This window comes from Apis laboriosa, unplaced genomic scaffold (genome assembly GCF_014066325.1).
Source record: "Apis laboriosa isolate Shangri-la unplaced genomic scaffold, ASM1406632v1 scaffold13_cov153, whole genome shotgun sequence".
Classification (NCBI taxonomy): Eukaryota; Metazoa; Arthropoda; class Insecta; order Hymenoptera; family Apidae; genus Apis; species Apis laboriosa.
In genome coordinates, this window is record NW_025221370.1 from 3,281,954 (window position 1) to 3,296,667 (window position 14,714).

General features: G+C 33.3%; 1 protein-coding gene across 6 annotated transcripts in view; it reads left to right on the forward strand.

The window, feature by feature from the left end:
* Nucleotides 1–14,714, forward strand: part of LOC122720958 (calcium-transporting ATPase sarcoplasmic/endoplasmic reticulum type) — a 45,660-nt gene that overhangs the window by 15,297 nt on the left and 15,649 nt on the right. For all 6 annotated transcript variants that reach the window (XM_043948103.1, XM_043948102.1, XM_043948104.1 and 3 more), the window contains 2 exons: nt 10,443–10,460; nt 13,771–13,853. In XM_043948103.1, coding sequence (XP_043804038.1) covers nt 10,443–10,460; nt 13,771–13,853 — 101 coding nt within the window. The remainder of the gene's footprint in view (nt 1–10,442; nt 10,461–13,770; nt 13,854–14,714) is intronic.

Sequence of the window (14,714 nt, forward strand, 5' to 3'; positions counted from 1 at the left end):
TTTCGTACAAAAAGCTATATCCGATGTTAACATTGAAAACAGATTGGAACACGGCGATAAAACTCGCGGAAATATCTTTTCGGGTTCAAAATAAATCATAAAATATTCTACATTCTTCTTGTTAAACACGATTTAAATATACGCTTCTGGCCCATTTGAAATTTCATGGATTCGAAAAGAGGCGTGTAAATGGTAAATAATTATGCTTCGTGAACTCGATTTAAATCCTTTGTATACGCTTCTGATCCGTTTAAAACTTTTCACGAAAGAGAACGATGATGAACGTATGATGTGTATGTAACGTTTGAAAATTTTTTCCTTTTTTACACTGGAAACGTATATTTTTAGAAAAAAATTGTATATAAAAATCTTTAAGCATATAAATAATGTAATTATATTCCACGATTATATTTGATTAAATAAATTGCAGGAAGGAAATATTTTGGAATATAAAATTCGTTTCAAATTCTTTTAATTTTCGTTTTTCGAAAAATCTAATAAAAGGAAAAACAAGGAGGAACGATCAATGGAAAAATATACGATTTCAAATTTCTCCTCCAAATAGATGTATAATGAACGTTTTTTCATCATCGACGACAAAAAATAGTACTAATAGATTCGATACAATTTTTTTGTATTTCCAAACTGAGACATAAAAAAAAAAAGAAAGAAGAAGAAGAAGTAAAGATTAAACAGAGAAAAAAAAAATATAATAAAATTTCTTAAATAGAATTAAAATATCGTTTCACAATAGAATAAATGTCCTACACTGACAATATATGGCTCAGCCGGAGGGATTAAACGCAATAACGAGCAGTAACTTTGAAGTGCGGCCTTAAAACGAATTAACCCCATTTGCCGCGATAACTTCTAATGCAATTTCACCGTAATACGCGCGATTTTACCGAGCGCTGCCCGATTTTTAAAACTGTCAACATTTCTATGGGCGCGAATACATTTCGAAGAAAGAAACTTTCGAGAGTTGTACAAATTTTTTTTTACAAATGGATACCGCAATGGATTTTGAAGAATTGTGCCAGAAATTAATTTTCACTCCCAACTCAGGGTATGATCATTCGTTCTCTCAAAATATCCTACTATTTCTCAGAGAAATGTTATCTATTTGTCAAATGGATTTACATATCTTACGGACACGAAGACGCAAAGGAAATGAAAATATATGAAGGAGGAATATCAGAAGAATTTTTGGATATAAATTCTTCTCGCACGTTTGAATAAATTTATGCTTTCGTATAGATTCGCATTAAAAGAAATCGTTGTGTCACTTGTGCGTAATGTGAACAAAGTAGAAGGTAACTTGGCGGGGAGCTGTATTAATAATGAATTAGATGGCTTAGGTGGTCTGACGTGGTTGCTACGCTTCAACTCGACCACGTCAGGTGTATGCTCGCGATGGATAGAACGAACAGGTACGAAGAACCAATAACAGTAAGATTGTTTGAATTCTCGTCGCGTTATAATCCTGTAGAAATAATTAACGCCACTTCACTTTTTCCATTCTCTTCTCTCTCTTTCAATTTCGTAGATTTTTTTTTTTTTTTTTTTCCTTTTTCTCTTTGCACCTTTCAAACTACTCTTTTCTTCCATTTTAAATTCATTTCATTCGAATTTTCTTCTTCTTTTCAAAATTATTTCTCTCAAATTTTTCTTTTTCCATCCCCAATTTTTCTCTCATCTCCAATTTTTACTTCTCGTCTCTATTAATTTTCGCAGCTTTCAGATAAATAATTTTGATGACATTTAATATTATTAAAAACTCGTTCTCTTATGGAATATTTTCGAAAATGCACGCCGTAAATTTTTAATGTCACTCACAACAGTTTCGTCAATATATAAATTATGAATATGGATTAAATATAACTGACTTAATCATTTCATGCATATGTAATAGATTAATCATTGCCGTATATAGTTAAGTGTGAACCGGCTGAAAAGGTCAAAATATTTTCCCATTATATTGACGTATTATAATAATTCAATATATGGTAAATTAACACTGGACATTCCTTTCTCATTTTTATCCCCGTAATATTTTATTATTAGAACAAGCGAAAAATCAAGCGTTTAAAAAAAATCATCGATTTTTAATAATAATAATAATAATAACAATAATAATAATAATAATAATAAACGATCACGTGGGCGGTTACATCTCGTTTCCATTTTAATTTCAATCGAGGGAATGAGTTTTACGTAATTGAACCGAGTTAATGATTTTCCAATTTGCACGAAGTTCTGTCATTATCTGCTTATCGTCTTATCTACTGATTTGCTGATTTAGAAATTAGAATATTTGCGATTTTACCGAACATTAATATGAAATTATATTTCAGAATTTTTAAATATTTTAATTAGATTTATATAACCTTATAAATAATAATTCTATCTACTTCACATAATTCATCTTTTGTAAAACAAAAAATATAAAAAGAAATTTTTATTTCCATGATATTATAGCAAAAAAAATAGTACAGATTTAATTTGAATAAATGATAGAAAAAGATAAATTACAAAGTGTCGTAAAAATTTTTCACAATGAAAGTTCCTCTATTCGTGTTCGCCTCTATTCTTAGTTAAAATCGTCTATAATACAATTTGAAAGTAAAAAAACTCTTTGAAACACGAAATTAGGCAAAGAGAAACGTTTAAATATTAATTAACTTTCATTCGAGACGAATACGAGAATGATTAGAAAGAACGAACGAAAGGATAGTTATATCTAGGGAAAAAGAACTAATCTGGTGAAAATTTGTCGCAAAGTTGGAGGATAATTCCCTCGTATAATCAACCCATTCACGGCCAACCATGGAGTAGAAGGATAAGACGATTATAGCAACAAATTTCACGCTCGAATTGAATCAATCGATCGAAACATCTTCGAGTGACCGAGTATCTGCACGTTAGACGCTTTCCCTTGCGGATGGCACGAAAATGCGATGTGAAAACGAATGTACGTGTTGCATTGTCTCAACGAGGATATGAAAGTAATGGTGAAATCGAAATATTGCTTTTTTTTATGGAGAAATTTTTAAAAAGACCGAGACAAAGATTAATAGTGAAATTTCTTCACTTTGAATGAGACGCGTAAATTTCTTTTGATAAATTGTTAATGAAAAAGGAAGGTAATCTTTTATTATTTTATAAAAACTAATCTAATCTCTATTTTATTGGTATTAAATTAATTTCATAAATTAATTTCTTCGAATGGAAAAGTTACATGATAAAATTTTGGATTAATTACATGATTTATTGCGTGAAATTTTTTATTTAATAGAATACAGTAATATTTTTCTTTTTTTTTTTTTTTCAATAATGGAAAGTAAATGTGAATTGTGTCTAATATTCATTGAGAATATAGAAAAAATACAATGTTTGGAATGGAATCCTGGCACGCAAATAGTTGATTGTTCCAACTTTGTTATAACGACACGATAGTTCCTAGAACGAGCAATTATTCTTCACATTTATTTATAAACGCATCTTTTGATATTGCGTAATAAATCAGCCGAGATTTATTGAAACTTGGTTAAAATTGATGATTGTTTTTACGTTTTAAAATTAATCCCTTCCTTTTCTTATGTTTACCTCTTCCCATAAGTATGCTTTTTTGTCATAATTGATCCAAAAAAAAAAGTTATATTAAAATATTTAGTTATAAAATCTCAACAAATTTATTATTAATATTAGACTCGAGAAAGTCTGATTAACACTTTTTTTTTAAATAAGATATAAAAAAAAAAATACTCAAACACTATAATTCTTCAATACGAACTAAAACTTCAAAAATCGAATGATCATCAGTTTCAAAAACAAAAAAAAAATTCGTTTAATTCATTTTCTCGTACGCGTTCAATTCGATTCGATCGAAATTACATATAAATTCGCCGTAACTTGGACACCCGCCATAAACTTCACTATAATGGTACAACCGAATTGAAAATCGATATAGAATCGTGTTCGCATCTGTCTGCGGGAGACAGTGGTTAAATTGATCGTAATTAGTTCTCTATGGATTTCCCTAAAGATAGCCCTAGCTATTTACGTGTATTTTCGTACGTTTCATTATCGTTATTCACGCGATAAATTGACTTTGGAAAAATGCAGGCAGATGGTCTCTTTTCCACGATGCATGCCTAGAACCGATGTTTCCTCTCTTTTGAAACGCTGATAAATCGTAACACGTGGAGGCATAACGTTCCATACACATACATCAGAAATAAGCAATCTCTCTCTCTCTCTTTTTCTCTCCCCCTTTTAATATATATATATATGGTGTGGAATATAACCTAGGCTCTTGAGAAACTTGTCAAAACTTTTTGCGGCCAAAATTCTTGGATCATTAGACAGACGTGAGTGATGGCCAGAATCATAGAAATTTGAATAGATGGATCAAGGTTTGTTATGTGAAAAGTTTGAAATTTTAGATATTTATTTAGCCTTTGTTTTAATAATTTTTAATAATGAAATTATATATTTGGAGGATGTACATTAAGTTTTTTTTTTTATAGGTAAAAAATATTGGATTTTATTTCAATCAAAAATGTAATGTCTAGGTTTTTTTGTGATTGATTAAATTTGAAAGTATTAATGATTAAGAACGGGGATAGATAAATGGAGAATTATCTGATCACTACTGTAGATTTGACGGATTAGATGGATTAAGTTTGATAAGTTTTTCGATCTTTTTCGAAGATAAGAATTGTGTTATATAATTGATAATTAATTTCGTAAAACTTTATAAGTCATTGTTAAAATCTTATCGTTTCTCGTCTTCACGCTTCGTAAATGTGCAATAATTACGTTAAAGTATATCCAATTAACATTTCGCTTGGGAGGGGAACGAGCACGCGAATCGATGACCTTCATTGTGCAACGCATAACGTGCTTTCACGTGGAAACGTGTCGTTATAACGGGTGTTTCCTATTCAATATTAAAAATCTCGTGATTTTTCGTGAAAATATAGGGGACATTGAACAAAAGCGTGAAAACAAAATTTTAATATCGTCGGAATATAATATAAAAATATATATGTATATATATAACAGTTTCGCGTGAAGATGTATCATTATATACCGGGTGATTAAGAATTTCGCATTATTAAGTAAAAATAAAACTTTAATTACGAATGAAATAAGAGGAAAAGTAATTCTGTAGAATCGTGAAATTCGAAATTTTTAAAAATTTTCACGATTTTTCACGTATCGACGCGTTTCAATGAATCCAGCCATCCAGGCTGATTCTAATTATAACGATATAAATTACGATTATGCAGCGAATGCGCGTTAATAAATAACAATACATCGCAAGGCTGTGTTTTTACTACGCAAATAGACGACCACCTCGACGCACTTGCCAAAACTTACGTAATCTTTTATCAGATACTTGCATTCGCTGGCATTCCGTAACCTAGATTTCAAAAATACACAATCAGATCTGAGAGGCGGGCAGAAGAAGCACGTGAAATGTTCGGTCGGTATTTATATCCACCGAGCCGAGTATCGTTATATTTTCGAAATTTCGAAGTCGGTAGGAAAGTTCCCACGAATTTTAATTCGCGAAATTATTATCAGACTCGGTCTCACTTTCCATTGATTCTTGATTCTTAAAAAAAAAAAAAAAAAAAAAAAAAAGATCATTCTGCGATACGTAACGAATGATGGATGGACACATCGAATATCAAATTTCGAAATAAAAACCCACTTAAATCAAAGTGGAGGAGGATTGAGAAATCTCGAGTCAAAGTATTCGAACGAAACATAAATTTTTGAGAAATATTTTTATCCTTGTCTATTCCAAGATTTTGTATATTAAAGAAATGGAAAAAATAAATTTTTGAAAATAAAAGGAAAAAAGGATGTATATGAAGTATGGTTCGCGTCCTGAGGATATCCCTCAACGTCGTCGAATTCTATCCCCACCGTTTACTACGTGCAATTGGATTGCTGAAAGTCTAAAGGTGAGAGACTGATAACTAGGTAAAATAAATAATGTTTCTCTCCGTTTCATTCAATTTGCAATATTTTGTACGTAGAATAAATTAATATATCTGCACGTTGGAAAGAACATCAAAGCATTTTTAAAATATAATTTAAACATTGTTCCACAATCGAGAAACTTTTTTTTCAAAATCGTTTAAAATCACTTCCTATGCAGTGGTTCTCAATTCCGTGAGTCAGGATCAAACAAAATTCAGGATTATAATTCGAAAGGAAAAATTTGGAAACAATGTAAAATTGAAAACAATCTAAAAACTGTCGATATCATATTTGTCAGATTTGTCATCGTTCCAATGATGATACAGTGAATTCCATCGATACTTTTGCTAGTCAGCTTTCTGTGCCCCTGGTATTGGCATCGTGTGACACCAACTCAGTCTCGCGTGATTAATCTGTAACCGTGACGCTCCAACAATAGAAAGACTTTTTTTTTATTTTATATATATATATATATATTCTCGAATTTGATCACGCGCAATATATAGCAGAAAGAAAAGTAAATAATTCAAAAAAATAATACGATATAAATATTATCGATATTTTTCTATCAATTTTACGAAATATTTTATGTCACGTTTAACAGAGAAAATATCCGACCGAAGAGTTGTACGTGAAATTTTAAATTATGAGAAGGAAAGTGTCGATTTTTTACTTGACAATTTTTATTAAACACACATTTATTTCAAACTTTATCTCGAATATACTGTATACATTAAACAACGATGAACTGGTTCTCGCAAATGGAAGTCCTCGATGGATTTTCGAGGTAAACACGATTGCAATTTATGTTAGGGGAAGGCACGTCTCGAGGGTAACGTCGAAACACCCTTGAGTCTGGATGAAACTGCTTCGTCACAAATGAAAGAACACCCCTATTGAATAGGGTCGGCTCGCCCGTGTAACGACGAGACTTGGAAAGAACAAACATATGGCGTCATACTAGCCTATGGTGTATTCGTTGTATCATTATCGATATATTATTATATATTTATATATCAAATACCAGAAGAAGCAGAAAATCAGATAAAGTAAAATTTTACACCGATCGGATCGACGTTAAACCGAATAAACACATTTCTCGATTGTCGATCGTTTCGAATAAAATTTAGGATCGATCGATTTGCGTTTATATTATTCGGGATTGTAGAATATTGCGTTGCGGTCTATAGACTCTCGTCAATTGACCGCAAGGCGTAATTCGCACGCGCGAAAACCGCTAAACGTTCGAGTAATCCAATATCGAATGCCAATCGTCGGGGTGGCCGCGAAGGGATGATGATTAACACGTGCCTGGAAAACTAGAATTCTTCCCTCTCAGGAATATACTCAGGTTTGAGAAGATATAGAACGAGGATATAAGTTATGGAATGAAGAGATTGGCGATAAATAGGAAAGATTCTGAATGTTTTTTTTCGTTTGATTTCACAATTTTAAATTTTCAACGCGTTGTTATATTTAAGTATAATAGATATATACGAAGTTATATGCTTAATTGCAACGATACATTGCATTTTTGCAATTATAGTTTGATCCATTTTAATTGGAACAACTTGTTAACGTGTCAACAGATATCAATTGACGTGATTGTGAAAATCATGTGCAACACGTGCATTGATACACGCGCGTGAATTGCATGTTTAATGAAGCGTTCAATTCAATCATTAAAAAAAAGAAAAAAATCACTTGATTAAAATATTATAAATATCCCTCGATCTTGCTTGAAATCAATTGTTGAGAATTTCACACTCGCCGAATCTGTTATCCGTAGAATGCAAGGAACTCCAATCCTTTTGGCTGCACGCCACTTCCTCGTACGAAAATTCCCAACATCCACGTTTCGTTTCCCTCCTTCACTCCACCTTTACCTTTTTCTCTTCCAACGTGAAAAATACCCTCTCCAATTATTCACCTTTTCAACGAATTTCTTTAACTTCTTAACCCTTTAACCTTCCTATAATCCATCTCTTTGAAGGTCGATCACGATCAGCATCGATTCTTCGAAATTCGAAAAAGTCATTTCGATGTTATATGCTTCGTTGTTTTCGATAATTATTTCTTGAAAAAATTTCTTTGCGCGGGAAACAAAATCATTCATCTCTACCACTTCGTCTTTTCCATTTTATTTGAATCACGCGTTATTTTCTAATGTACGTGTATACTGTAAAGGAAACACGCTACGATGTATTATATTATTACATTTATATTAATTTATACGATGATCTTTATATGGGAAAAAATTGTATTATATTCTCCATGCGAGGTGGAGAATATAAGAGACGGTCGAGGAATTAATCGAGATATCACGGATGATACGCGGACTCGTTCCACTTGGAAGGCCGGCGTTGCACATCTCGATGGAGCAAGGCTTGCACGAACGTTGTACGGTCACGAATTTTGTGCAATCGTTGTCTCTATCGAAACATTGGATCCATTAGCATCACGAGTATCGAATTCTGCGACGGCAATACCGCGGATGCTTCGAACGGGTAGTTATTTTAAGTATCGATACCGAGAAATCATCAGCTGTTGTGTTAGGGATTAATAGGTCGATCGAGGTTGAATGAATCCAAATAAAAGTTGTATATGCGTGGATTTCTTTGTTTAATTTTTTTTTTTTTTTTTTTTTTGAACAGGCTTTCATTTCTCTCTGTGATCGCGTTTTAGACAAATTATTGTCTTGTTATTGGCAGTGACATAGATTGATATGGATCTTGGAATATTTAATAATTGTAAATGTCATTATTATTGATTTCCTGTCGTTTCGATCAAGTGAAAAGTGTCGTAATAGAGTAAAAGAGTATATTAAATAATCTTTTTATATTCTTGTTGCGAGGTGATAAAGATACTTGTGACATAAAAATTAATATTTTATTAATATTAATTATTATTATCTTGTAGATAAATAGTTCAAAGGGGAGGAAATTAATTGTTCGTAATAAACTAATTTCAGTAAGTAATTTCAGGATAAAAATAAGTATAAAAATGGCGAAGAATATAGGTTATTTCTTGCGAAAAAGTAATAGGAAATTTACATAACTCGCTTCGCAGTTTGAGTGCTTTCAAAGTTTTCCCGTTAAAATTGAAAATTTCTCGCGCGAAATATCCGAAGAAACAATTTTTTTTCTTCTCGCTAGAAGTCGATAGAAAATAAAGGTTCATCCCCTATCTTTTGGATCGTATTTCTCGGAGAATTCAGTCGAAAAACAATTGAATCCCGCGGATTCGATAGAAATTGTGAGCCGGAATCGCCTTTGTCTTCGATCCACTTCTCAAAACTCGTTTCTCTCCACCACGTTTCGTTTCACTTAACTTAACCTTTTAAATCGAAGGAAAAAAGAAACTTGAATAAAATTCTTCTAAAAGAACTTACCTTTCAAATATATACATATAAAATACACATTTTTTTCATGAAAATTATTTTTTTTAACAAAGTTTACGATAACGCAAATCAAAAGGAAATCGAGAATACCATGAAAACAATCTACGAACATTTCTTTAAAAAGGAAAATAAAAACTCGTACTAAATAGATCATTACACCTTTAATATAGCATAATTTAATTTTCTATCGAGAAAAAAGTGATCCAAATATATGTATAACATATACTACCCCATTAAATTAAAATCGACTTCTACGAAAACTCAGAACATCCTTTTCACGTGTGTCCATCAAGTTGGATCGACACATCAATGGTTACGCCTTCGAAATCGACGCGTGTCGTCGTTCATCAGGGGCGTCAGAATCTCGCCCTCGTATGGTTTCTTCGTTAAAAAAAAAATCCCTAGAGTTTTGCCATATTATTCTTCTCTTTTTATTTTTTTTTTTTTTTTTTTTTACCCTCCCGAAGTTTTTATCGGTTGTCACGGAGATATACGTGTCGATGGGCCGTCATCGTGTAAGGGCGTTTATTATCGACCAGGAAAACGTTGTTTGCGATGCAGTAAGCGAACGATGCTTCAGGAATTCGAAGTAGGCCAGCTTAAAGAAGATGCTGCGAGGCGGTGCAGCTTAAGCCAGATTGCATGCAACAACTGTTTTTTGTCTTTCGTTAAGTCTCTAAGAATTGTCCTCGAATTTTCTTTTTTTTTCTCTCTCTCTCTCTTTTTCTCTTTTATATTTGCTCGAGATGAGATTGTAATTATTTCAATAGAATTACAATTGATTACAATAATCTGAATTTTTTATATATTTTGTTGTATTTAATATTTATTTTTCTTCATTGTGAAATTCATTTTGATTTATTGATTTATTGCCTTTATAATTCATTGATGTTTAACAATAGGATTTATATTATATGTTTGCTTACAAAATATATGAAATATTTAATGGATATATTTGTGGTTATCAATTGTAATAATTTAAATAATGAAATCGATCGTTTTGTTTAACGTATTATTTATTCCCGTTTTATCTTGTCTGTTTCAGAATTGCCGGCCGAGGAGGGTAAGTTATTTTCAACGAAAAATTTCTCCCCTCTATGACGATCGACACGGTAAGCTTGTTCTGTTAACAAATTGGCATTGATTTTGTCTCGAGTGTCTTGGGATAATCCCTGGTTTATCCGGATCGAATATTTTGTGATAAGAGCAGATATGGATTTAATAAGATAAATGAAGGAATATCGCAAAGAGTATATGGATACTTTAAATAATCTTTTATAATCAACTCGTTCTTCTTTTTCCTAATTACTTTAAATTAAACCGAATTAAATTCCTTTCTAAAAGTCTTCCAAGAAAAAATTCTATCGTGATTCTATCTTTATCTTAAGGCAGTCCATCAACTGTTCTCATTGATGACTCACTTTGGACGTTACTACTGACATTTAAAGAAGGGAAAGAAACATAGTTCGTGCGATGCCGGCTCTTTGACAGTTGTGAGTTCTTCCAAAGGTTTCATGCGGATCATGCGAAATTGAGGCTTCTTTGCACATATTTGCCGCATGATTTAATATATCTTTCGATTCCTTAGAAATTAACTCTATAAATATATTCCTTTCTAATTTTAGAAAACGAGGTGTTAGAATTTAAAATTAAAACGATGAAGCCTTACGATAAAGTGTTAAATATCAGATCATTCTGTCTGCGTTATATACACTATAACGAGCTAAAAGGTTTCTAAGATGTTTCGACATTGCGAAATGAGATATCAATTCTATCTTTCTTCTAACAACGAACGTAACAAAAAGTAGAATAAAATTTCTCCTGGACTGGAAATAAATCCTTTCTTCAAGACTCTTAATTTTCTTCTAAAATTCGAGGAATCCTTTTTGTTTTCCATCTCTAGAATTTTCCCATTTCCACGTATCTGAAATTAAAAACTTTTTTCCAGCTTCCAGATATATTCCATCCAACCAATGGATCGTCCATCCATTTATCGCCTCGTTATCACACTCCTTCCGTTATCATCGCCTCCGATCGAAAGAGAAAATGACAAATGATGTAAAAGGGGGTTGTTCCCGTACAAAGGCCACGAGCCACGTTGGAAAGTGAGGCAAATTCATTTCGGTGTCGAGCACTTAGGCTACACGTTGACTCGAGAGAAGGCATGATGATGTGCGACTCGATGGTTATCAAAGCCCCCGTCTACATTACCGTTTCTCGTGTACGCACGATTGTGGAATAGAAAGAGGGGAAGAGGAGGGAGTAAACGTGTCGGCCGCCATTTAATTCACCGATAATTGCGAGTTAATATTACGCTCGATTGGCCGGCGAGCCATAAGGTGGCCTGTATATCCTTCGTTAAGGTCGACCTTGGCTTTCCAGTCTTAAGAATGGGGTGATTGCCAAGGGTACTCTGGATTAGTTTCGAATCTCGATGGAAACTGAGTAATAGATTCTTGGATATTGGTTCGAACATCGAGTTCGATTGTTGAATATTGGTCAGAATTATTTTCATGATATTTATAAAGCATCGGTTTAAATAATTTCAATTGAAAATTGAAAATATTGCTTGTTTATTTTAAATATGAAACATTGGATGAATAATCGGTTGGATTTAATTTTTGAGCTGATAGTTAAGAAGTTTCGTATCGCTGGAACATTTGGAATTACGGATGAATGATCGAGACTTTCTTAAATACTTGTAAAGTTAATTTGAATCATAAAATTCTATTCTCTGTTAAGATAAAAATTGAATACTCGAATAGATTTTTTTAACACTTAATGAGATATTAGATCAAATCGAACTCGACTTTAACTCCAAAAATCGCAAACATCCATTCGTACTTTTATTATATCGTGGCCAAATAACAACTAACGATGTACAAATTTGTTCACGAAACGAATCGCTCGTAACTCGATTTAACTCGAAGAAATTACCCCGAAAACTTGGTGGCCCGAAACGATTCGGTTTCTCTTCCCTTCTAAAACTTCTAGAAACAAACTCCCTCCCCCTCATTTCGAGAATTGAATTACCGGATAATGGCTGCCTTTCGAGCAAACTCTTCTCGAGACCGTTTTTCGAATCGACGTGCGAAGAAAGCTATCTATCGCAGCTACGATCCTCCTCATTATTTTTTCGTTTCACGCGCTTCCGTTGTCGCTAATTTCGCCTCCAAAGAATCATCCTTGACGTCGAACCAAGCCAATCGTGGCTGCATTAATTACTCTTTCTATATAGAATGTAACCCTTGATTTTGCTTTCTCTCTCTCTCTCTCTCTCTCTCTCTCTCTCTCTCTCTCTCTCTCTCTCTCTTTTCTTTCTTTCTTGATCTTTGTCGCATGATTCCGATATCGAGCGTCATTGATCGACTAACAATATCCGTATTGCGTAGACAAATACGGTGATGAAACTGACGCTTGCACAAGAGACGACGAAAGGGACGACTGATGACATATTGCCGTCGCAAAATCGTGTTGCGTCGTGTCACCTTGATTACCACTTCACACGCACACTTTTCAATTCAATACGTTTGAACAATATCCTTGCTGTTTGTCATGTCATCCTCCTCCTTTGCTTGTTCTTATTCGCTGAAAGGGAATTAAAATTATTTTATAGATAATCACAATCACACTAGAAACCCAATTTTTCTCCCAAGCGACATTGAAACATTGAAAACGAAGCGAGCATAATAAAAAAGGGCAAGGGTAAAGTGAATTGTGCGCGGAGCAGGTATCGATAAAAAAAAAAAAAAAAGAAAATTATACGACGTTATAACAAAATTAGAGCGAACGTTAATGTTCGGCCCCCGATGGAAGGAGGAAGATGGAGGAAGATGGTCGAAAGCGCGGGAGAGAGGGATGACGAGGCAGAAACGCGTTCCTATAATTGGCCGGCAATCGGATTTTCACTCGTCTCTGCTCGTAGATTACAATTAATGAAATCGTCGACCGTAGAGAGCACGTTGGAGCGACGTGACGTCAATTGCATGTTGGCAAAAGGCACTTGCCATCAAGGACGGGGTCTGCTCCCGATTATTCTTCGTTCCGCCATCTTTTTTTTTTTTTCCACCATCTTTTTCTTCCCTCATTTTCTCCTTCGCTCGTTTCTCTTTCTTTTTGCACACTCGACTGTGGAAAGGGAGAATCAACAGGTTGTATAATGTCTTCATCTTCGATCGGAATGGCACTTCTTCTCGTTTCGTTTATTTTATTCATTCGACTTGAATTTTGCTTCGACTTTTGTTTTCTTTTCTTTTTGGATTCAAAGATACGTTCGAAGGAAAAATGCCAATTCGTCCGCTTACCGGAACGATCGTTTAAAAATTGTTTAAAAAAGAAAAAAGTTTAATACGTTACTGCTTGTTAAATTTCAGGAAAGTCAATATGGCAACTCGTCCTGGAGCAATTCGACGACCTTCTAGTTAAGATTCTTCTATTAGCCGCTATTATTTCTTTTGTACGTATATTTATCAATCTCTCGTAATTATGCAGATTGTGCAATAATTAAAACCGTATCCATTGACGCTTGAATGTAATTAATTTCCACTGATAGTGCAACGATACTCGAATATCAAGAAAATCTCTTTTCATTTCTCATTGAAATTAACGAAATTCATTTATCACTTTTTTCGAGTACGATCTGAACACCTATCTAAAGTAATTTACATCGATAATGATGATGATGATGATGATAGAATGATAATCGATAGAAAGGAATCCGTGAATCCGTGAATCGCCGTTTAGAAAATGTTGAACCTTGCCATTTATCGAGGATAAATGATCGAATGTAATAACCGGCTATTATTTATTTTTAGATTATGACGCGGAACGATGATAATTAATAAAATCGAAGCCGTGCATTATGCTCGTCGCGAGCTTCTATAAGTAATTATTAGTTAGCTTCGAAGTTGTATGCACTATGTTTACGAAGGGGGGGTTCAAGGCTCACTTATTATAAATACATCTGGTTTCAAAGGTGAAAAAATAGAGCTTATCGATCTGTCACCGAGCTGTATGAACCAGACCTGCATGGTTATCCTTACGCACGTTTAAAAATTTTTCGTGACGAATGTTAGAAATATGGCTATAAAAGTTTGAAAGATTAGAAGGTAAAATGTGGGATAACTTTTCATTTTATTTTATTTTATCATTATTAATATGTCTTGGATAAACAGATTAGATAAATGTCAACGACCCGTTCTGGTACAGGAATGGTATCGTCACTAACCTTCTTGCTTCTTTCCTTCAACATTTTTCTTATCACTGTTCAACAAGACGATTCCATTTACGAGAGCTTTCAAATTTACGTCACAATACT